This window comes from Sinohyriopsis cumingii, chromosome 5 (assembly GCF_028554795.1).
Source record: "Sinohyriopsis cumingii isolate HCF-2022 chromosome 5, ASM2855479v2, whole genome shotgun sequence".
NCBI classification, from domain to species: Eukaryota; Metazoa; Mollusca; class Bivalvia; order Unionida; family Unionidae; genus Sinohyriopsis; species Sinohyriopsis cumingii.
Window position 1 is genome coordinate 129,414,874 of NC_142965.1, and position 24,462 is coordinate 129,439,335.

The 24,462-nt window shown below is 38.2% G+C and overlaps 1 protein-coding gene across 5 annotated transcripts in view; it reads left to right on the forward strand.

Annotated features, from left to right (window-relative positions):
- The window catches only part of LOC149800229 (uncharacterized), a 104,460-nt gene that overhangs the window by 58,248 nt on the left and 21,750 nt on the right, over positions 1-24,462 (forward strand). For 4 of the 5 annotated variants that reach the window (XM_089959796.1, XM_089959794.1, XM_089959797.1 and 1 more), the window contains 8 exons: positions 4,658-4,693; positions 5,214-5,246; positions 5,735-5,791; positions 7,444-7,476; positions 7,841-7,942; positions 8,442-8,718; positions 9,752-9,889; positions 13,208-13,558. In XM_089959796.1, the coding sequence (XP_089815922.1) occupies positions 4,658-4,693; positions 5,214-5,246; positions 5,735-5,791; positions 7,444-7,476; positions 7,841-7,942; positions 8,442-8,718; positions 9,752-9,889; positions 13,208-13,558 (1,027 nt within the window). The remainder of the gene's footprint in view (positions 1-4,657; positions 4,694-5,213; positions 5,247-5,734; positions 5,792-7,443; positions 7,477-7,840; positions 7,943-8,441; positions 8,719-9,751; positions 9,890-13,207; positions 13,559-24,462) is intronic. The other variant, XM_089959798.1, reaches the window with a different exon arrangement.

Genomic DNA, 24,462 nt, shown 5'->3' on the forward strand with positions numbered 1-24,462 from the left:
AGATCAAACAAATAATTTTGTCAAGGTTCCTAAAAAGTCCACTGGTCATTGCCTGCACCATTCTGAATAAAAAGTCCACTGGTCATTGCCCGCACCATTCTGAATAAAAAGTCCACTGGTCATTGTCCGCACCATTCTGAAGTTGATTCTACATTGACACATGGCCAAATCGTTTTCGTTGCTATAATATAAAAAACTCGTGGATCTTTCAGTTTTTTTTTATTAATGTTATATGCTAAGGGAATTGTGCGTAAGATTTTGAATTTTTAAACTGGTAATTAGACTGACATCAATGAATCTCTCACATCTATGAATGGCAGAAGGAGCTGTCAATGCTCTGCCACGCTGTGCATGATTTAGACACTGAATTCTACATTGACCAAATTCTCCACGTGATTACCTTCAACATTTTTCAGCAGGCTATAACTTGGAGCAAACAGTAAAAGAAAATATTAAAAAAATCTGAAACTCGATAACTTTTTTATCAGCAAAATTACCCATTCCGTTTAGGCATCAGTCAGATAAAAGTGTTAAATGTGCCTATGTATGCAGTAGCCATTGTTTCAGGTTTCCTTTTATCCAACGAAAATATTGTCAGCCTAGTGCAACAACAATTACACGGTGATGCAGAGATACATCTTTTGACAGCTTTCGAGACGTAAAACACAAACTGCTTCACATAGATATGGTTACCTTATCATTTAAAAGTCCCTTACTATTTTGTTGATGTGGGTACCTCATAATTAAACCTGTTGGTTTAACATGACTTCTGTCTTTGAAACAGTAAGATTAACTCGATGAATTGCAATTTATGGACACGCATTGTAAACCATGCTTGACCAAAAGAAACCTCCAATCATTATCCAAGGATCAAACAATGAATATATTCTAAAATAGAAGGAAATTAGGTTCTCAAAACGTTTTTGAAAGCATGAAAACTTCATCGGAATATGCAACATTACATTACAAGATAAATGCGTGTAAATTTAATGAATGCTTCGTGAAACTCGAGGAAATGATCCTCCATTGATCAACATATAGAATATATACTGCGCAATCATTTACAGAAACAGAAGAAATTAGGGTCACAAAACGTCTCGTCCTTGTCTCTTAAGGATGAAAAATTAAACGGAATATGCTACGAACTTACATTACAAGATATATTCGTGTACTTTTAATGGTTGCAACTTGGAACTCGTGAATTTCATTCTTTAAAATTGCTGGAAATACACTCCTTCTATGACAAGGAAATATTCCTCTAGGTACAGGATCCAGTAGTAATCATGCGAATACTGCAGCCTATGTAAGTGTTACTCTTTGTATTGAATCATTTTTCTCCTCAACCACGACAATGATATATATCGTCTCCTTTTTCCACCCGTCACATCTTCACTAAATTTTGCGTTTAAGTCATTTCAGGCATTCGTGCTCCTTGAACACATTTCTAGTCAGTAAATGTGTGCTCTATTGAACAAGCAATGCTTACTGTTCCAGTCCCAAACGAGTACAAAGTGAAACGACGATCTCAACCATTCTAAAATAAACCATTCTCTGTCTAATGGCATTGTCTTTAACCACACAGCAGAGCCTAGCAAAGTTTTTCACTCAGACAAGTACGTTATAATATCAGCGCCTGTTCGAAAAAGGCGCTGATCTAATACGTAGCTAATTTGGATATTGACATTTGCATGACCTTACCTATAACCCAATGAAATGGCAGTTTGGTACAACTAGCCAAGTCGCAGTTGATATAGATTTCCATTTCCTGAAACTGATATAGTTGCTTGAGGTACGTCATAGCGATGAAAACAGTGTGATGATATCGTTACCCAAATAGACTGGCGATGTTAATTAGTGTAGGCCGGCATGGTTATTATATCAAGTTAACTGTCTGGTGGAATGCAGATCAATATGTAAGCGGCAATTTGATTGGCTGATGGGGTAGACTAATAACCCAAGAGTGCGTGCTAATAACAATATTGTTCCAAATACACATCTAAATTTGATTTGATCTGATTTGGACACTTTGATACCTGATGCAGCAAAACGAAAACAAATTAGAAGAAAATATTCTTTTAATGCGCATTTCAACTAGAACTGAATTAAGAAACATGAATATACGAAATGTAAAGAAGAACAGAAGAGATTAAGTTGGGTTTTTTTGTTTTTTTTTTAAAGTAGATTAGTACAGATTTTACTGCGTCAACAATCAAGATTTATGCGAAATTTTCAAGAAATTGTGCACTATTTAGAGAGGATTATTAGTGTAAAATATGAACAAATTTGGTTCCGTTTAAACTCAGCCTGAAAATGACATATGAAGCTACATACTCAAGAATAAGACAACGTTGAGGACAGAGATCTATATCATAAATCAAGGACAAATGAGATAATGAACAGGGTTGGAATATGTAATGTCACTGAACGATTATTCTACATTTGATATGCCAAAAGTCATACAGCAAAGCAGCGAAAGTAGTAGACGGATATTTATCAGGATAGAATATTTAACATTTCACAGAGATAAGAAATCAACAAGTCAGAGTAGGCTCAATAAACATATGCTCCTGAATAGGAACCATTTTTTGTCATCCTGGAAAATAAAAAAGATAGATGTTCTCTTATACTGTAAAATCATTATTAAACTAACCGAATGAATAGATTTACCATCAAAATATAATTTAAAATCGATACAGTCATTACATTGATGGATGTTCCTTTTATGCGGTCGTATATGTATTAAGCTAACCAAAATAACGTATAGATACACCATCAAAATACAAAGAGGATGGGCTGGAAACGTACAGATTGATTTCATATATCTATAAATGTGCATTAAATATTGAAAAGAATTGGCAACAAAACTGCTCCTTTTGGCGAGTTTTGCACATGAAGTACATATTCATCGTTTGAACTACATGGTATCTTTCAGAAAAAAAGTTGAAGTAGAGTGAATAAACATTGCTGACATGCTGAATATATTTTATTGCTGTGATCGCAATATTTACAAAGATGAAAGATGCATTTAGGCTGAAATTCAAAATTATTCAAGATTGATGTCCTCAAAAATAAATTTGCATAATGGGTTGAAGTATATATGTAAACAAACACGTGAAAAATTATCAGAAACAAAAGTTATGCCACAATGCAGATGACTTTACCTTAACAAGGTAAAAATCTTCAAGAATAAAAACTTATGAACACTAGTTAAAAGTTATATATGTGATTTATTGTTATTTTGATATCATAGTAAAACACAGTGTAAAGTGCCGAATTCTGAATAGTATTGAACCTTAAGGTTGAATGCATTGAGCATCAAAATTTTAGCACATTTAAGCCAGAAAAGTCTTTGTGAAGGGTTATTTCAGCTATTTTGGCTGATGCTGTCTATCTCGATGTTATCATCGCTGAAAGTAATCTGTAAATCTGTGTCTTCTTGAGCCTTGCAAGTTGACTTTAAGTTTGAAATAAAGAAATCAACTAATTCTATTCTCTTGCATGTTTAAATAAAACACATAATTTTTTCTATAATTTTATCCCGACCAAACTTCTAAACAAAGGGGCTTTACCTCTAGATACCTGCAGTATCGCTTCCATGTTTGACGTATGAATTACTTCTATTAACGATCCCAAAACTTTAGAAATTATCATAATATAGCAAAGTATCCGTACTTAATATGTGTAAATAATTACCAGATTCTTTTAGAGATCTGAAAGTTTTGTTTTCAAAAGTCCATTCGCTTTCTCTAATCTGTCTATCCATGGTGGTAGTCGTCTTTGGTGTATTTGGCACGCCTGACAGACCACACGGACATATAGAAGTTCTGGAAGTGATTTAAACTGAGGTCAAAGTAAAACCGGTCTCCAAAGATTTTTGATATCTCGTCATTTAACATACTCTGTAATCTGAGACAGACAGATATACATAGAGACAGAAAAAAATACCTACCTACTTACTTATTTTGCATAACAAATACGTAATTAACTCATAATATTTGATGCACCCCTACATTTTCCTTAGTTGCAATATTTTGCTTCTTTATTTCATGATAATGCTTACACGACATTTGTATCTTTGTATAACTTCATTGGTCCTATTTAAAGAGAAAACCAATAATAATAATAATAATAATAATAACAATAATAATTATATTAATAATAAGAGAGTAAGACGGTTAAACAGAGACAAGAACCAACAGAGCTGAACGTAGAATTAAATTCTGTGCAACTGCTACAAAGCAAGCAATTCATTCTCCTCTGTTCCTACTAGAATCTGAATTTTTTCCTTTAAGAATAAACAACTTGGCGAAACACCAATTCTTACTTTTTCTTCTCTCAGTAATGTACATTAAAAAGTAAATTATATTTGCAAATTTCCATATCAAGAGCACGTGAATAGCTTGATGCTTAACAGTATTTAGATGTGGACGTAATCCTGAAAACAAGGAGTACTTTCCGTCGAATCGTCATACTTAATTCTCAGAACGTTACAAATTAAAACCGTTCATCTTCAGAGCATGGACGAAATCAGAAGAATATAATTTTACACAGAATTGTAAATATGTTCACTCTTCAGTATCATATGCGCATATCTCATTTTCTTTTCTTTTCTAATTTTTTATAATAAGTCACCGTTAACGCAGTCCTTCCATTTTAGAACAATGTGCCTGTTGCTGCAAGTTCCAGTAGCTATGTAAGTGTACCCCTCAATATTTTAAGATCTTTCCATAGTTTGTATTTTTTAACCTTTTGAGCTTTGACTTTATTCTTTCCTATCAACGATGCGGGGTGAGAAAGGAGTTACAAGTCGAGATTATAAATACAAAAATGTTATCGTTTTAAAAAGGGTTCTTTCTTTGCCAGAACAATTATGTTACCGGAATAATAACATCACGTAGATCAGCATTTTTTTTTTCAGTTAGCGGAAATTCTATTTTTGAAAGATTTTCTTTTGAGATGAAAACTATTCTACAAATTTGCAGAGAGTAACTGCAGACGGTTCTGTGAAACCTATTGGAAAAGACAACGATGTGTATGTGTGTGTGTGTGTGTGTGTGTGTGAGAGAGAGAGAGAGAGACAGACAGACAGACAGAGAGAGAGGGAGACAGAGACAGAGAGCGATAAGTTGTATATTGGCTAAATTAATATTGTTACCGTGCCCTAGCCCTAAAGTTTCTTTATACAATAATAAGATTTTCTTTCCAAATTTCAGGAATGCCCCGTAAGGAACCTTGAAATGTCTTGTGTAAGGAAACATTATTTGTGCGACTTTACTCGACTTAAGGATAGAAATGTCATTATAGTTTCTAATATTATTATCATTGGGAAAAGAGTTAAAGAGTGAAATGAAGGCACATACGGTTCATAGGACAATTAAAAAGTTCGCCTTCTCCTCCATTTTCACATGTAACTTCATCTTAGGACCAAGACTATTAAAAATAATTGTTGAAATTTATTTCTTATTATTGTATGGAATTCATTTAATTAAATGCAGACCTCTCAATGCAAAACAAAGTTCATTTGCTGCAGAATCATAGACATTACATGCTGGAAAATTTGACTGCAGCAATTTTATATGTAAAACCTAAACTTGAAATTTCAAAGTTTAAAGTTGTGTTAAAGCTTAATTGAAGATTGAATTTTTTTTCCATTAACATTCTTTTACCCTATCTTATGAAGTAGTTTGTTCACATTGTCTCTAAAGCCTGAGAAAATGCTATCCTTTCATCGTAGGACGTCCTTCCAGTGCCCGCGAGTTCTGGTGATGGCGATATCAATGATGGAAGCTATGTAAGTGGTGTTCTTCGGTATTGTATACTTTTCTGTATTTATCATATTTTAAATAGTTGATTTTTCTGTTCCGTATACACATTGCTTAACGTGAAACAAGTAAGATACCAGAAACCTGTAAACACTATCTCTTTCTTTGTCTTAGTTACAAAATTATATACGGTGCTCACAAAAGAAATGAACTTTTATATATGCACCATGGCATTGAGAAACTTGAGAAAATTATTAAACAAAAGTAAATTATTCCACAAATACGTAAACAATAATGTTTCTGAAACCAGGACAAAAATTTGGACCAACAAGTAAGCATCACCCCGATAAGCATTGTTCCGTCCACAAAATTCAACTGAAGATGATTGTTTTCTGGGAAACTTTGGTTTTATTTTGCTTACACCAGGGAATGATGTGGTGATAATGTGTGAGTCAGAAAAACACACTCAAACTCAGCCTGACACAGGTATACTATTCAGACTCAACGGATATTTGCATAGATTCACATATCGTAAAAATGATATGGTCTTCTTCTGATTATAACAATCTCGAACGCCAGATCGGTGAAACGACACTAAAGTCTCATTTCTGCAAAAATGATTGAAAAACAGGAATTCTCATCCTGCTGAGTTGAATGAATACAATGATGTGGCAACAGCGCTGAGTTGAATGAATACAAGGATGTCGCAACAGCGCTGAATTGAATGAATACAAGGATGTCGCAAAAGCGCTGAGTTGAATGAATACAAGGATGTCGCAAAAGCGCTGAGTTGAATAAATACAAGGATGTTGCAACAGCGCTGAATTGAATGAAATCAAGGATGTTGCAACAGCGCTAATAAATTTAATATTCTGCAGTTATTTCTTTTCACTGTCATTTTGAAAACGACTTTATTACCTGAGCACAAAGTCAGCGAAAATCCTTGTCTTTCCAGTCTCGATTTAAAATGGTTATAGCTTCATCTTTGTTCTTCGATAGCCAGTAGCAGAATATAATGAAAGATATTTTATATTAGTCTTTAATCGTATTCATTGTTCAGACCATACAAAATCTATGATGTTAATATCTTGTCTTTCAAAGCTTCTTTCATGATCAACTTGACAATATTAACACAAGTGACATCCAAATTGGGGAAAAAGCCCCTGTTATTGTATGTCAGTTTATGGTGAGTCTCTCAGAGGATATGTATATGTGTCTGTGTTATAGGTAGAGGCAAAATAAACACCAAAGCACGTAACCTGGCTATATTTTTTTTTTTATATCTTGTGCCATATGGCAAAGCAGAAGCACACATGTATGTTAGGTTGATCAGAACGCTGTCAACCAGACCGTCAGCCATCTTAAAGCCGGACACCAATTCTGTACCATGCTTCTTACAAACAAGCATCATCACTCCACTCCATCACTCCACCTTTGCTGGCAGAAAAAGAAATTTAAAAAGGCATTACAGGACATCAAACGGGGGTTTCTGGCCGGGGGAGGGATAATTTTTGCTGAATCCGATTATATATTAGAGAGAGAGAAAAAAAAGAGAGACGGGTGGGGTTAGGGTGGATGGAGATACAGACTTGCTTCGAATGAATGAATGGGATTTACCAGACAATCTAATCTAAACACGTCTCAATTTTTATCTTCACATTTATTATATTTTGCCTTTCAGGACGATGGTTTTAGCTGTCCTATAATGGCTAGAGTAAGTAAATATTTCCTCGTAAAACCTTATTTGTTATAAACTTGAAAAATATGCTATCTGAAATAATAATAATAATAGTCACCCAATGTTGAGCAAATTATCTAGGGATCTTTACGGCATCAGGACATGTCAATTTGTACTAATGATGCTGTTGCATCGTAAGTATGTACCTCTAGTCCATTCATATAATGATGCTGTTGCATCGTAAGTATGTACCTCTAGTCCATTCATATTTAACAAGGTAAGAAATAGTCTTGCTAATACTTGAACAAACGTTTGATTTTTTATTTATTTCATTAATAACTTCATTCGAGCAATTAAATACAGCCTATATGCCATTAATTTAATTGTATATCCTTGACAGGTAAATTTGCACAGCGAAGAAGGGAGTGATGAGGCGGGTTCTGTAACAGATGCACGTGGATATTGGAGGAATGGTACGGAATCTGCATCCAATCACTTGTCGGTAAGGGAGAAAACCAATCTGATTAAAATAAGATCTCCACTGTTCCACGTGTAGATCTGACAGTAACCGTTTACGGGTCATGTTGAAGTCGAAATACAAGTTTCAGAAATTTCGAAGTGAATCAGATCGTTCGGCACATATTGATAATCTTCAGCAGTATTCTCAGTCCTCAACACGCGAGATTATACGAATTCAGTTGATTGGCTGATAAAATTAGCTATTAAGGTAGTAAAATAGGTCCCCAAACCATGACATCTAAGCGGTCGCTGTCAGATCTTCACGTAGGACAGTGGAGATCCGGTTTTAATCAGATTAGGGACTACACTAAGTAAATTATGTTGTCCAGTAGAATTCCATTTAAAGATCAACCTGATATGAATGAATCATGCTAATGCTTACACAAAGTTTGTTCTAATTTCTTTGCTGGTTCTTTTAACAAGTTAAGTCAGCAATTAAATTACACTTGCATGCCCTTAATTTTGTTTGACTTTATTGAAAGGTAAATTCGCATAGCGAACGAGGAAGCATGGAAGTATGTTCTGAAGCATATTCACAGAGTAGTTCGTCTTCATCATACAATGATTACCGGGTAAGGGACAACAACAGACAAATTCTGGCGTCTAAGAGGATTTATACATCTTTGAGAAGCTTGGTCTCAGTAGGAGAAGCTTATCAGATGCTTTGCTACGACTTGGAAACAATGGTGGAGATATTCAGAGATGAAATAGAAGAAGATGTAGACGCAAGAAGAGTTGTTATTTATCTTACATTTTTACGTGAGTTTTGTTTTGCGTCACAAATAGTGATGATAATCTTCAAGTTGCTAGCAAATATATATTTTTTTATGACTTTAAAATTATATAATTTGTCAGATTTATCTTATCTGTTCAGAAATTTTGGTTATATATAGTTTGGGGGGTTTGTTGTGTGTGTGTGTGTGTGTGTGTGTGTGTGTGTTTTCTGTTTATTGAGAATGCTTAATAAGTAATTTCATAGCTTTTCTGTGAGAGTGAGATTTATTTGTAACGTTAGAACGACTGATCAGTTGCCGCAAGTAACTGGTTACTACAAAAAGCGTTAACTTCCTCCTGACTCTTTTAACTGGTTATTATGTTGAAGGAGTACTGTGGAAAGTTAACACTATGAGTAGGGAACATTTTATTAATATGCAACTTACACATATCTCAGAATAACTAACGATAGTGCGATAACTTCTGCCATGCGGATGGGTGCATTAAGATGTTTTATTGGAATTAGTACAAGTTTATTGGAACCACAATATGTGAACAGTCTGCAGAGGAGTCCGGGTTACAGAGGAACCAGATTATGAAACTTTCACACTTCCATATATATCAGTAGAGGACATTCTGAAATAATTTGTATTACATTAAGCGATTTTAAATAAATGTTTCACTTACATTTTGAAATAAATGATAAACCGTTTCCAGAACATCGACAATTAAAATAAAGAACTGTCCTATTTTGTAAAAGATTCGGCCCAATAACGAGCGACAAGTCGTAAGTTAGCTTATGTTGAATACAAAAGAGCTCTGTCTTATTGATTATGGTGTGTCAAACGATCATCATGACAAGAACTGATTTGTTAATTATTCAAAAATCTTGATGTGGACATTGACACGTTGAAGCAGAACCTAGATTATTTGCAATAACTTTGTATATTGAGGATTTGTCACCACAACATCTCTCCTCAATAGTATATATATATATATATATATATATATATATATATATATATATATATATATATATATATATATATATATCTTGTTCTCGCTTATCTATACACAGCATCTTCCTATGAGCGCGAAATAAACGAAACCTTTAGAGAATCTCCAAAAAAGTCAATAAAAATGCTGATTGACAAGATAAAGGATGTTAGAGAAAGTGGAAAGTGGGAAACCTTTGTCATCGCACTCGAGCATGTTGGTATGAATATGCCTCTCTCTCTCTCTCTCTCTCTCTCTCTCTCTTGTTTCGGAATACCTATTCTTAAGCGGTATAACAGCATGCACTGTATGCGAAAATTCAAACAAAATACATGCTCATGCAGAATATTTGTATTATGATTCGATAATTTATCATGGACGTAATTGTAAATAATACAGTGAGCAGTTTTGCACGCACTTCTTTATAAGAAGTGCCAGCATGCATTTACACACACACACACACACACACACACACACACACACACACACACACATAAAACACACACACATAAAAACACACATAAAAACACACACATAAACACACACACATAGACACACACACACACAATAAACACACACACACACACGAACTACTGTGAATCCTGAAAAGTAGATCAATTGAAATTTCCAATTTCTTTCAAATTAAACATAATATTTAAATTTACTGGTCTCATGCAAAAACATATGCACAAGGAGTCACGTAGCATGAAAGCGGCAATAAATAATAATACTTTTTTCCGCTAAAAATAATACATCGTGAAATTACCATGTATTACAATCTTAGTACTTTGTCTTAACTACTTCTTTGTCACACTATCCAACTCATAGAAGTATACAAAAATAAAAATCTGTATTCATTGGCGTAGTAGGACTATAGTATTATTCCTTTTACAAAATTTTACCAAATCCAGAGGACTAAAGGGATAGTACAACAATTTGTATTTGCTGGAGCAGACATAATATTGCGCTATTTAAACATTTAACTAAAAGAAACATGATAGAATGCTATACTTATGAGATTGACACATCTCCAAATCTAATTTATTTAATTGAATGGCCGTGCTCTGCAGACATACCTTCAGTACGATCATGCAGAGCTTGTTTTCCAAAACCAAAATCACTAACACAGTTGTTATGTCATGAGTGAAGCGCAGAGAAAACTAGATGTCAGTATTTTTTAAAAATGCTTATAGAATTTAATTTTGCAGAGTGTGAATAACTGAGGCCGATTGATCTAGGCCTATTTTTATGTCGAATGATCTGCGATTAGGTCTTTGACAGAGATGAATATGTTTTGTACAGACTGAAAACCAGTCTATAGAGGCCATTTCATAATATGAAGCAAACTCCGCGACGAAAACTAAAGATAAACTCTGCGATACAGAATGGTTTATAAGGCAAAATACAGGTTATGTCAAGAAAGAGACATCACAGAAATTTGCTATGTAAACACAAAAGAGTCACCATAGGAAGTCAGGAAGACGGCATGAAATTACTGGTAGAAGGAATAATAATAAATATGGCTTAAGACAATTTATAATCAACGGTGCACGAAGTCTGATCACACAGTACAACAAAATGTTATCGCTGAGCATAGATAACGATCTGGTGTGTAAGGGCAGATCCAAAGATAACGAGGTGGTCATTTGCTGAAATTCGTCATAAAGGTCAAAGTTTAAATTTGATTAAGACATATACACATATAAAATAGTTAAATATATTTTGCAATATTTCAAGCCAAACAAATCAAAATGAAGATCTCGAACGTTCGTGCACCAATATGAGAACATGTGAGAAAATGAATTACAACCTCATTGAATAATCTGTCAAATCGGAAAGAGGTAGTGAGGACGAATAGACAGAACTTAAATAGACTTATAAAAAAGCATTTAGAGGTTTATTTAATAGATATTTAACGATGAAAGCTTTTATTTTGAAACATTACAGGCGTTTGTAATTTTTTAACGATACGGAGCCATATTTGAAGAAGATTGTCAGTCATAAATTCGACAATTTTGTTCTGTAAATCCCAGTTAGATTTAACGAGCAGACTTATGAACTGATTCAGTAAACACTGCGTAAAAGCTGAGTAAATTTTTATTACAAACTGAAACTATCAAATTACGGAATAGAAATTAAATTTATGATGGTATTGAACGTTTATTTTACAGTTTTACGTACCAAAATGGACGTGAAATAAGCAACAGTACAGGATTGATAGCTTACATAATCGAATATTTAATATTGCACACATACAGATATAAATCGAATAGCTGAAACGCATGCCTATATTTTCCTGAATCGGTTAAGAACGAACAAGCTTCAATATAAACAAGAAAGACAGTATTTCTATCTATTGTGTGGAATCACCAAAATGATATGTATCTGGAGCATAACAAATTCAGTTGAGATAGATACAGACATTAGTTTGATCGATGTCCCGTTAAATTTGAGGAGATTGGTAAATTTGAAAATGAATTTGATAAATGTTTATAAACTCGTCTAAACATGCTGCATCAAACCTGTTTGAATAACTGATATAAAGAGATAAAGGCAGACGTGCTAATAGGTAAATCATATTTCGATATGGTCTGAATAACTGATATGAGGAGATAAAGGCAGACGTGCTAATAGGTAAATCATATTTTGGGTCTGAATAACTGATATGAGGAGATAAAGGCAGACGTGCTAATAGGTAAATCATATTTTGGGTCTCAATAACTGATATGAAGAGATAAAGGCAGACGTGCTAATAGGTAAATCATATTTCGATATGGGCATCCTAAAGGAAACTAGCTAGGAAAAATGTTAAGTAATTTTTATGGCATTTTCCTATACCATACATTTTGGAAGAATATTATGCGGTAGATGTAGGTGTCCGAAGGAAATGGTGGATTTGAAAAAATTAAATTCCTACCATTATTAAAGTCTGCATTTATTTTGTTGCATTATACGTGAATATCCGGAGAGTCGTGTTTCGATATACAGCTTTGCCAAAGCAGAAACAATGGCCTTAAGAAAACATTAAGATTATAGAGGGGACATCATCTTTGCTGGCAAAAGTTTTTGTGGACATGGGATGCGAATGCACATTCTATCTTGATTAACTGTGATGAAAAACTATCGCGCGGCTTATATACTAACTACATTTAAGTAAAATCTCTCTCGGAATAAATAAATAAATAAGACGACAGAATACAATGACCTGCTTGGGAGAGATATGGGCTTGGTTTGGTGTCTTACTGCACATCAACACGATTAAGGTTATAGAGTGCGAAGTCAGTCAGTATATAGATACTAATATCAATTTCACACGTCAACAAAAGATAAGGAACAAAATCTTTGCGTTGGAAACCTGCGTGTGATTATGCATTCAACTTTTCTTGCGAGAGTCATAAAAGATGCATACATAGAACCCACCCCACCTCTCTCTCTGTCTCTGTCTCTCTATCTCTCTCTCTCTCTCTCTCTCTCTCTCTCTCTCTCTCGTGAGTTATTTTTCAGTTTTAAAATAGTTCAAGACTATTTCTTTTTGTAGGATACGAGAACATTGCTAAGAATTTGCGTGGAGTTCTTCAGGAAGATAATAGGGACAAACGAAAAATAGTGCGAATATTTGCACCTAAACTGGTAAATCAGATCAACCCGCTTGAGATAACACCACTTTTGTACTCCAGAAATATTATCAGTCCCTCTGACAAAGAAGAGATCGAACGGGAGAACTACAATTTTGGAAAGATTGCAGCCGCACGTAAATTGCTCCGGTGTCTCCACCACAAGTGCTCAAGCTGGTTTGAACAATTTTGTGATATCTTGAAGGAATGTGAATATTCGGATTTAGCGGAAATACTTAACCCCAAAACAGCACACTTAGATTTTCAAGACACAGGTAATTGTTTACCTCAATCGTCAGTATTATAAGGGGTGAGATTAGCGACAATGGGAATTAGCATTAAAAACACCCCCTGGGTAAGATTAGCGACAATGGAAATTTAACATTAACCACCCTGGGTAAGATTAGCGACAATGGAAATTTAACATGGGCAAAAAACCCTGGGTAAGATTAGCGACAATGGAATTTAACATTGGAGAAAGGAAAAAAAAGGAAATATTGAGATTAGCGACAAAGGCATTCGAACAATGGAAAAAAAAATATCGATTCTAGGGACAAAGGCAATTGAACATGGGGAATAGAGTTTGGGTCTGTCTAGGGACAAGGGGAATTGAACATGGGAATAGAGTTTGGGTTTGTCTAGGGACAAAGGGGAATTGAACATGTTAGAAAGAAAAAAAACTACTTTAGGGACAAGGGGAATTGAAAATGGGATTTTTTTTTTTAAATTTTTTTTTAAATTTAAATTTAAATTTAAAAAAGGGGTAGGCAATTGAAAAGTCATTCTCTTTTCGAGAAATATGGGTGGCCCTGAAAAGGGCCTTTGGTTTTTCTTCTTCTTCTTCTGCTTCTAATTTCTTCTTTTTCTCCACCAACTTCTTATTTTCTCTACTACACTCTTTTTCTTCTTTTTTTCTCCTCCTCTTCTTTCTTCTTCTCTTCCTCCTCTTCTTTCTTCCTCTTCTCATTTTCTTCTTCTTTTTCAATTTTTTCATTCCATTTTCGTATTCTTATCCTTTCCTCTTCATCCTCCTTCTCCTCCTTTATCTCTTTCATGACACCACTTATTATGTCCTTTACTTTTCTTAAGTTATTAATTTCCATCTTTAGTCGATGGAGACTATAGGAATAGTGGTCTTCATTGAGTCTCACTAACATCTGCTCCATTATTCCTAAATTGTCTAAAACGTCTTGTAATTTTTGCATTTTGTCAAGGTGGTTCGAAGCCATCTTCTTTGTAGAATGGTTTGAACGACGAATACTGTGGGTTCTTATACGAAAAGCGCGGACGTGAAGGAAAACATCCCCCTAAGACATAAAATTGATCTTACCTAGATCATGACCAAACAACGCGCGGACGTGAAGGAAAACATCCCCTACTTTTCTCATTTCATATAATATACTATCCACATAAGTGAAGCAACAATAAACAAACCCCAAATCTACTATTTACACACGCAAATCATTAAAACAAAATCCATAATCTACTATCCACACAATCGTACGTGAGCGGTTACAAAACCCAAACTATACTCTCCACATACGCTAAGAAACAATAAACAAAATCCATAATCTACTATCCACACAATCGTACGTGAGCGGTTACAAAACCCAAACTATACTCTCCACATACGCTAAGAAACAATAAACAAAATCCATAATCTACTATCCACACAATCGTACGTGAGCGGTTACAAAACCCAAACTATACTCTCCACATACGCTAAGAAACAATAAACAAAATCCATAATCTACTATCCACACAATCGTACGTGAGCGGTTACAAAACCCAAACTATACTCTCCACATACGCTAAGAAACAATAAACAAAATCCATAATCTACTATCCACACAATCGTACGTGAGCGGTTACAAAACCCAAACTATACTCTTCACATACGCTAAGAAACAATAAAGAAACCCATAATCTACCATTCACACAAACTTACGTGAGCAGTTACAAACACAAACACACAAACACATACACTCGCACTATGAAAAAAGAGTTAGTGTTTATATTCACACTACTCTACCTACACACACACACACACACACACATTGGCAAATTGATGGTTATTTCTTTTCTAGAGTATTGGGTAGCCCTGAAAAGGGCTGGTTTTTTTTTAACTTCATGGACACCTGGTTAATGGTGGCACCTTCCAGGCCTGGCGCCACATGCACATCTTGTTCCCCAGTTGCTTTTTACTTTTTTGGGGGAGAGAGCAGAGGCAGGATATGTGGCTTCAGAATCCCAATTTTCGGTTTCTGGGATTCTGAAATTTCTTCTTCTTTTCTCCTTTTCCTCCTCCTCTTCTTTGTATCTTCTCTCCTCCTCTTCTTTGTATCTTCTCTCCTCTTCTTTGTATCTTCTTTCCTCCTCTTCTTTGTATCTTCTCTCCTCCTCTTCTTTATTTCTTCTTTCCTCCTCCTCTCTCATCCTTCCTTCTTCCACAATGGCCTCCGCGGCCAGTTCGTTCAACAGGCGCCTGGCATATTCCAGATGCACATGAAGTTCCAACAGTTTCGCCAGTCTCGTGTTCATTCTAGTGTTGATCAATCAACAAGGATAGCTGGACTGCCGAACGAGTTTCAATTTATACTAAAACTGCGGACGTGAAGGAAAACATCCCCCTAAAAAACATAAAATTTATCTTACCTAGATCATGACCAAAAAACAAAGCGCGGACCTAAAAGAAACAGTCACTCACTTTTTTATACTACCCATTCCTATTCTAAAAAAATTTTTCATTAATCACTCCAATATACTATTCACATACGCAAAGCAATCCAATCAAACCCCCCCAAATCTCCTCTCCCCGCACCTCAAACAGCCAAAAAAAAAACATGATCTTAATCTACTATCCACACCAACGTACGTGAGATCTTACAAACACAAACACACAAACACATACCCTCACACTATAAAAAAGAGTTAGTGTTTATATTCACACTACTCTACCTACACACATTGGCAAATTGATTGTTATTTCTTTTCTAGAGTATTGGGGTAGCCCTGAAAAGGGCTGGGTTTTTTTTTCTTTCTTTTTTGTTTTTGTTTGCTATGGCAATCTTTTAGTTTCTAAGAATGCGATGTCCTCTGAGGATAGACTTTCTGGCGATAAGTCTGCTTCTTCGGAAAGAGAAGAAGAACTCTTTGGTGTCGATACGACAATCGACAAAGCCTCTCTCAGGTTCAGGTTCCTGCTGCTGTTGCTGCTGCTGTTGTTGTTGTTGTTGCTGCTGTCTCTGAAGTCTGTACTTCTCTGTCCATTCTTCTTTCTCCCTGTTCACTTCTTCTCTGAAGAGTTCTTCTATCAAGTCTTCAGTGACTTTTAGCATTCTCACGTTCTCTATCTCTTCTGGCTTCGGTATCAGACTGTGTCTGACCCTATGCAAATTCACGTAGGCTTCGTTTAGCTTAGCTAGTTTGGAGCACATCTTCGTAGGAGCATGAGTCGACAATGGATGGTTAGACTGGAAACAACCCGGTTCTTAAAGTCAAAGCGCGGACGTGAAGGAAAACATCCCTCCACGGTTTTCGAGCCGCAATGTTCAATGAGTGTCATAAGAGGGATAGTAAGAAGTCAAAGAGCATGAATCAAACATTCTTATAGCCAAACAAATCACAAAGGCATTTTTTTCAAAACACATCATTTTTTTATTCAAAAATCACTTAACACTAACCAACAACTCTAACATTTTTTAACAATAATCCAACAATATAACATCAAACATTTTTTTCAATTTACACTCTACTGTATACAGGGTTGGCAACGTTGTGAATGAAATTGTGATTTCCACTGTTGCAAGTCATTGAGTCATGGATGGACACTACGTTTCCTAGCTTAAGACAACAAAATAAGCATACTAGTCACAAAATCAACGATTTACTTTCTCATCGTTTCTAGAAAAATCACGATCAAAATAAGTCACTAAATGTTCTTTTGCTGATAATAAGTGATCAATTTCGATCTCGACTTTCTCTTTGAATTTGTCAAAGAGGGTTTTGATGTAATGGATGTCTCGAGTCGTTAATGGAGGACAGAAATGTTCACGCAAGTTTTTATACCACCAACGTAACACGTCTTTTTTAAACAGACTCCAAGCTTCGTCCAGATATTCGTTGAATTTTTCTTCTTGACTGATGTTTTGACATCCATAGTAATCATGCTTCATCCATGTCGTAATTGTGTCTGCCAGGTATGTAGCACAGTAGGAGACCAATTGCTGTTCTTGTTCTGGCCATCTCGACTTGATCACGATGTCCTTTTCGTCTTTGTGTTGGGATTCTCCTTCCACGGTCTCCTCACATTCCATCTTCAAAGCTTCTCCACTAGGTAAAGAGGGATAACAGTCTTCCATAGCTTCTAGTAATCTAGAATGACTTCTCTCAAACTGTTGATTTCTATGGTATTATCGAATTCTGCATACAGGATGACGTTCACTGTCTCGTCCAGTGGCTTTGCAAACTGAAGTTCCACACGAATCTGGCCAGATTTTATCGGGTGGAAATGTCCCTCGTTGCTGCCTTGGTCTGGGATGAAATCGAAAGCCCACAAAGCGTAGCCTCCTGCATAATCCTCGTACGTAATGCCGTGACTGGTGTTGGTTCCTAACTGTCCCGTGGCTTCGTACAGCGACAAGTACGACCTCAAGTAATTCTTCTTGTCAAAGTTAGGTTCGAAAGGTCGGGTACACAAGGTCTTGCCATCGCGACTGACTTCGATCTTGGACACGTCAAAGTGTTGAAAGTAGAAAGGATTTTTAGCGATAGCTCCGTTGAAGGCTGTATTCTCGACCATACCAACAATCAAACGTTTGGGTAACTGTCCTTGGAACAGATGATCTTCAATCATGGATCGCTGTCCCCTAGGAATGGTGAAGGTTTTCACTTCTACGCGTCGGATCGGATACTTGGCGGTCGTTCTGCTCAACGTCTGACTGATGTCGTTTCCCACTTTAGGTAACACTTCCACACGGCGTACGTAGAGTCTGGCTTCTTGGATTTTGATTTTGTAATTATCGTCACTATCAGCTATTAAATGGAAAGCGGCACTGCTGCGATTCAGTCTCAGGCGGACATCCACCCCGTTCAGCAAATATTTTTCTTGCAACCACATGTCCAAATGCAAACGATCCATCAGTTCTAAACTGTGTCCGTCTTTGATTCTGTCTCTTCGTTCTACAAATCCCGCATTGTGGTCTTTGGCTGTATCAGTTTTGAATGTTTCAAATTCGCCTACATCGTCAGCTTCCCATACCACACAGGCATTGAGATGAGTGTTCTTGACGTCTATTCCGTACGTCAAGAGATTTTCCAGGTACGCTCGATAAGGGTAAGTATCCATGCTGCTACTGACTAGTTTGTTATTCAAGTACAAGTCCACTCCGCTAAACAAGGAATGCATGAAATTGTTGACGGGAGCTACTGGCTCAGTGTCTATAGCATTTCCATCCTTATCTTGAACTTTGACTTTCAAGTACAAGTAACTGCTATTCAAATCGATGTAATCTTCGGGCTGTCCTTTGATTTCAAACTCGATGGGAGCGGAATCGGTCAATGAGGAGACGGGATGAAATTCCACCCATTGGGATTCTTGCATGGTCATCATGGTGGGTGGCATGGCAAACAGCTCCAGTTCCGTCTTGGAACAGGCGCAAGACTCTCGGTGCATCATTTTTTTTGTTGCTGTGTCTCAATAATCGAAAGCGTCTAAGTCTCGAACGGTTCTTTTTTTCTTTGCCTTTCTAGCTTGAAGTCTGGTGAAAGGGTGTTTTCTTCGTCGTCTCTTTCTGCCTTGTCCTTGCTGAATGCCTGACTCGGTAGCGTGCAGGGCATTTATAGGTGTTTCGCGTCGGCCCAAAAGGTCTTTGCTTGTTTGCAGCAAGACATTTTTGCCTGCCCTCATGAAGGCTTCTTTAGGGTTTTGTTTGTCGATGATGACATTTTGGAGAAATTCTTTGCCTTGCGTCAGTGCCGCATCTTTCAAGGCGTGCAATCCGCGTGTCACCATCGGTTTCAACACTGGGGCCACCGAACGAAAGGCCGATTTTAACATATCTCCTAAACCGTGTCCTCGCTGTCGAGCAACCCCTCGATACACTGGATACATGACTTACGAGTCGTGAGAGAACCGTTTTCGAAAATGGAGTTTCACCGTGACTTTTCCTTTGGTGAATGGAATATTTTGTCCCAAATCTCCTTTTATAGCAATGTTGACCGTGTCCAATTATGACTTGCTGACAGGCAAATAATGAGGATGTACAAATTCCCGGTGAACGTGGTAAGTGTTTCCACCTTCCTGGTCACTGGTTGTGGTACTATCCACTTTGAAAGGAATGACACGCAGTAACGGCACAGAGGTGTGTCCCACCACGTTATACTCCACCACATCGGAGTACACGAACATCAAATTCAGTCCTTGGTTCAGTTCTACAGGGAATCGAAAAAACTTGTAAAGTTCCGTATTGCTGTTGATCTTCGGTTTAAAATTTGGAGCCATTTTTGTGTCTCCACCTAAAATATCAAACAAGTCACGATTAAAACTGATGGACAACGTTTGGGTATCCTGAAATTTCATCAGTAAGCGACGAGCCACTTTATGGTACTCCAGGGTGACACTTTTTTTGACTCTGTTCAGGGCTTTGCCAAAGGCTAACTCGAACCTGGAAGTAATGGTGTCCACCAAATGTTGACCACTAAAATAAAACCCTGCCGGAATTTTCAAGGTGTAGATATTGAAGGGTGAATTGTTGGATGGTCTTGTGTCCCCTGAAAACCCAATGTCATTCATGACTTCTTGTAATTGTTGGTTCAGGATTTCGACCTCAAAAGTGTTTTGCTTTTCGGTGATGTTTTGGATTTGTGTAGGGTGAATCATTTCTACCAAAGCCACTTCCCAATGGGCTTCGTGATCTAACTAGATGGCTTGAGGTAATTTGGCCATGTAACAGCACAACGTGTTGTTGGGGAACACCTCCATGGAACTGTCACTGGGTAAGGTCAAGTAAAATTGGTTTTGGTGACTCATAATTCCAGAGTTCTGTGGCTGTCCGAGGAGTTACTGGACGTCAGAGGTGTGTCTCTGCCCAAAATGAGGTTCTGGTTGTGATTGTTGTTGGAGTGGTGACTGGCACTGGCACTGGACACAAGGTTCCCGTGGTTCCCGTTCGAGGAGAATTTCAGGGAGGGATTGGGAAGCAGGTAACCGATGCAACTGCTCAATAAAATGGTCCACAATTGTTTGTCTCCTTGTTGCAAACTCAAATTGGCGATGGCTGCCCCGATGACACAATACACCACGAAGATTTGGCAGAAAAAGACGATTTGCGTTTTAGGCACACGTTCTCCACACCACATCCACAAGGGTTGTTTTTGTAAATCTTGCACAGAAGAACTAGGTGAAGGAGGAGTGGTCGACGTAGCTGCGTCTGTGTGAAAGGGCATGATGGTCACTTCTTTTTATAGTCGATGACTTGCGAAGCGTCGATCCAAGAATCAAAACTGGGTGGATATCCTTTCCAACGTACTTTGACTTCTTTGACACATCGTTTGCCCACTTTACGGGTTCTGCGTTCGAGAATGCTTTCGATGTCGTACACGTCGTCTTCTTTTTTGGTGACACGTTGTAACTCGGGCAAATAAAACGTTCCTTTGAACACTTCTCCGTTCATGTCTTCCAATTTATAGACGGCAGGATGACGGCCATGCACTCGTCCAGTGACGCGAAACAATTCGGTCGTCCAGTTAGGTAAGTAACCTTTGTCGAAAGTGCGTTTGGTTTTGCCAATGCGCACCCAATCTCCTACGGCCAACTCTCCACTTTTCTTGGGGACAGCCCTCGTCGGGGACGTACCAAAGAGGCGCTCAAACACCAACACTTCGTTGTCGGGAGTCACGTCTTGCGGGGCACGTCCGATGCTTCGATGGTAAGATTGGTTGTACGCTTGCACCAGGTGCGGTAAGATGTCGATGTACTTCAGAGTGTGGTGATGCGTAAAATATTTCCACATGCGTTCTTTCAAAGTGCATTGAAAACGTTCCACGATGCTGGCTTTGGTTTCGGGATTCTCGGTGGTAAAAAAATGAATGTCACGTTTCTTTAATTCTTTTTGGAAAGCTTGGTTCAGAAATTCGGTGCCTTTGTCCGTTTGCCATCGAAGAGGGTGACGGCCACTTTGTTTCAACACTCGTTTCAGGGCTCGCACTAACCCGCTGCTCGATTTGGAAGTCAAGGGCACGACCCAGGCAAATTTGGAAAAGACGTCGATGACACAAAACAAATATTTGTAGCCACGATTGTAGCTGGCCAAATGAGAGACATCGGCTAAATCGGCTTGCCATTGATGATCGATGCCTTCCACTCGGGTGCGACTTCTGGCAAACTTGCGTCGAATGGGTTTGTATAAAGTGTAGGTAGCTTGTTCTTGTAACCATCGTTGCACTTGAGGTAAACGGAGACTTTCCAGTCGAGTTTTGGCAGCACGATACAATTTTTGAACTCCTGCGTAACCTGCAGGATGGGAGGGATCGTAGTAAATGCTGGCTAAGACTTTTTCCATTTTTTGTGTTGGTTGGTGTGTTAATAAGACACCCACTCTTGGAGGATGCTACTCTTTTTCTCTTGGGGTATTTTCTTGGATTGTAATGCTTTGCGTGTGCGACCGGCAATAGGTGTCGAAGAGGAGAATGTCTGAGCGGGGGATATCGGTTCTTGTTTCACTTCTGTCTTCACTTTCTTTTTCTCTTGTGACGAAGAAGGGGTGGCCATCATCTTTTTAATCCATCCAATTCTGGAGGTAGGTGGTGTTGTTAACTTGCGTACTTTTTCTGGTGGAGTTTGAAACCCTTCTTCTTCTTCTCCTTTTTCTGTCTTGGTCACTGGTAGTGGTGGAACTGGTACTGGGACTGGTACTGGTGATGGTGCTGGACTTTTCATCAAGGTCTTAAAATCTTACAGAGTGGGTAGAGCTGTTTCGTCTAAAGCTTTCTGGTGAAAGAGTTGCAGTCGTTGCAAGAGTTGACCGTACTTTTGCTATTTTTCTGTTTCGGACAAATCTTGGCGATCCATCAAGGACTGCAATTCGTGTTGTAACTGGGACATCTCGCTCAAATGGGGATTGGGAGGTAAATGCGGGGTGCGTTGTTCTTGCCACCGATGGTATTCCATCCATCTTTGTAAGGCACTAAAGCTAGTTTTCGTCCTTCCATGGGGTTGTCAGGGGTCGATTCTGTAATCTTGTGACTTCCGAGGGCCTTTTTATCTTGCTCCCACCAGTCCTCCCAACATGGTTCCCAAGACTCCTTTCAGTAAGGGGCCTAACAAGAGAGGTAAAATGCCTCCACGTTGGACCAACATCTTCTTTTTTTGACGAATCGGAATTTTCTTTTGAACCATTTGGCGAAGAACGTGACGATGTTTGCTTAAGCATTGTTTCTGGTGTTTGGAGAAAGGGATCGTGCCTTTCAAGACGTTCAAACAACATTCGCACACGGTATGGATGACCTCTTTGGAGGCCGATTGAATGAGTTTTTTTCGTAGAGGTGGAGAAGCTTTGGACAGGACAGATAACATGTCCCCATGTTTGATTAAACATGGTGGTAGTCCTTTTCTTTTCTTTCCTTGGGGTTTTCTGGAGGGTGACATCTTTGAGTCTTCAGGAGCACCAAAAAACACTGATACCCTACTTGGTCACACACCTTTTTTATACTGGAACGCGTCGCCACTGATTGTCTTTACGTCGTATCAATTTGAGGACAGGCATGACACGTCGTGCAGGGGTACGCAACGGACTAAATCGAGCCAGTTCTTGCTTGGACAAATCCAGTAAACTTTGTAACATTCCCGATCTTTCTTGGACTTTGATTTTGGGAGAAGGTACTTTGTGAGCAGCAGCCACTGCCACTAAATTGGAGGGTCCTACCACTGGGGAAGTAATTTTTGGGGTCATCAACAGAGAAGTTCTTGGTGTGATCAACGTCTCCAAGTACTCTTCAGTTCTTGGTGTCATCAACGGAGAAGTGGATGAACGTGAGGCTGCCGGAGATGCGGTCACCGCCGTGGCAGGTCGTGGTTTGCGAGTGTAAAGTTGCGTCCTGGCCGAAGTGCCTCTCTTGCGACTAGTTTTCTTCTGTGGACTTTTCTTTTTCTGGGGACTTTTTCTCTGTTTCTTTTTCTGGGGGCTTCTTTTCTTTTTCTGGGGTGGTGTCTGGTCAGAGGAGGGTCCCGCCACTGGAGAAGTTCTTCTTGGGGACCTGGTCTTTTTCTTCTTCTTGGGGCTTCGTTGGACTTTTTTCTTGGGGAGAAGTTTGGGGGCATTAGGATCCCATCTTAAGAGAGAGCGAATGATGACCCCTCCTAGAGTACCGCTCCCTCCAGGTTTCAAAATGATTTGTTTTTTGGTTTGAGTGTCGATGCGGAGATCGGCCAGTTGGACCAAAGCGACTTTGTTTCGATCGAAAAAGCGTTTGGTTTGATGAGGAATCTGAATGATTCCTTGGAGTAATTGACGTGCCGTCACCGTGAACCATCGTAAGACTTCTTTGAGACTAGCTTCTAAGACACGAGCTCGTATTTGTGGATTTTTTTCTCGACTGATGCCATACAAGGCACGAATCAATTTGACGGGAAGATGCGACTGAAGGGACGTCATGTTGACGCTGTGTGAGACAGACGAAAAGGGTCTGAGGTTTTTATAGATTTTTTTTGTGGAGTGAAATTAAGTCGAGGACGGAGACGTGTACAGGACAGGCCCTCCGTCTTGGCACCAGTGGTGAAACAAGTGGGTACGAAATCGCAAATCCTCGGGGGTCGTAGGTTTCAAATCGACGAGTAAATAGGCGTGTGGAGTTTGAGTGGCATCGTTGTACGCCTGAGTCAGCCAAGGCGTTCATAACTGTTTGGCTAAGACTTGCACTTGCGATTTATCTCGAGGGCTTTTAAACAAGACCACGTAATGCGCATTGAGACTGATGGTGCGATGGGCTTTACTTTGTTGAAACAAATTTTGGGTGATGTAAACGACACTGGCATTACGGTGATGCCCTTTGCGCGTGAACCACAGTTTAATTTCTTCTTCATCTTCTCCTAACATGTCGTCAAAAATGACCAAATGGGTTAGACGGGAGTCAGAGACGATGCCGTCGTCTTCTTTAGGAATGCCTTCCACAAACACGATGG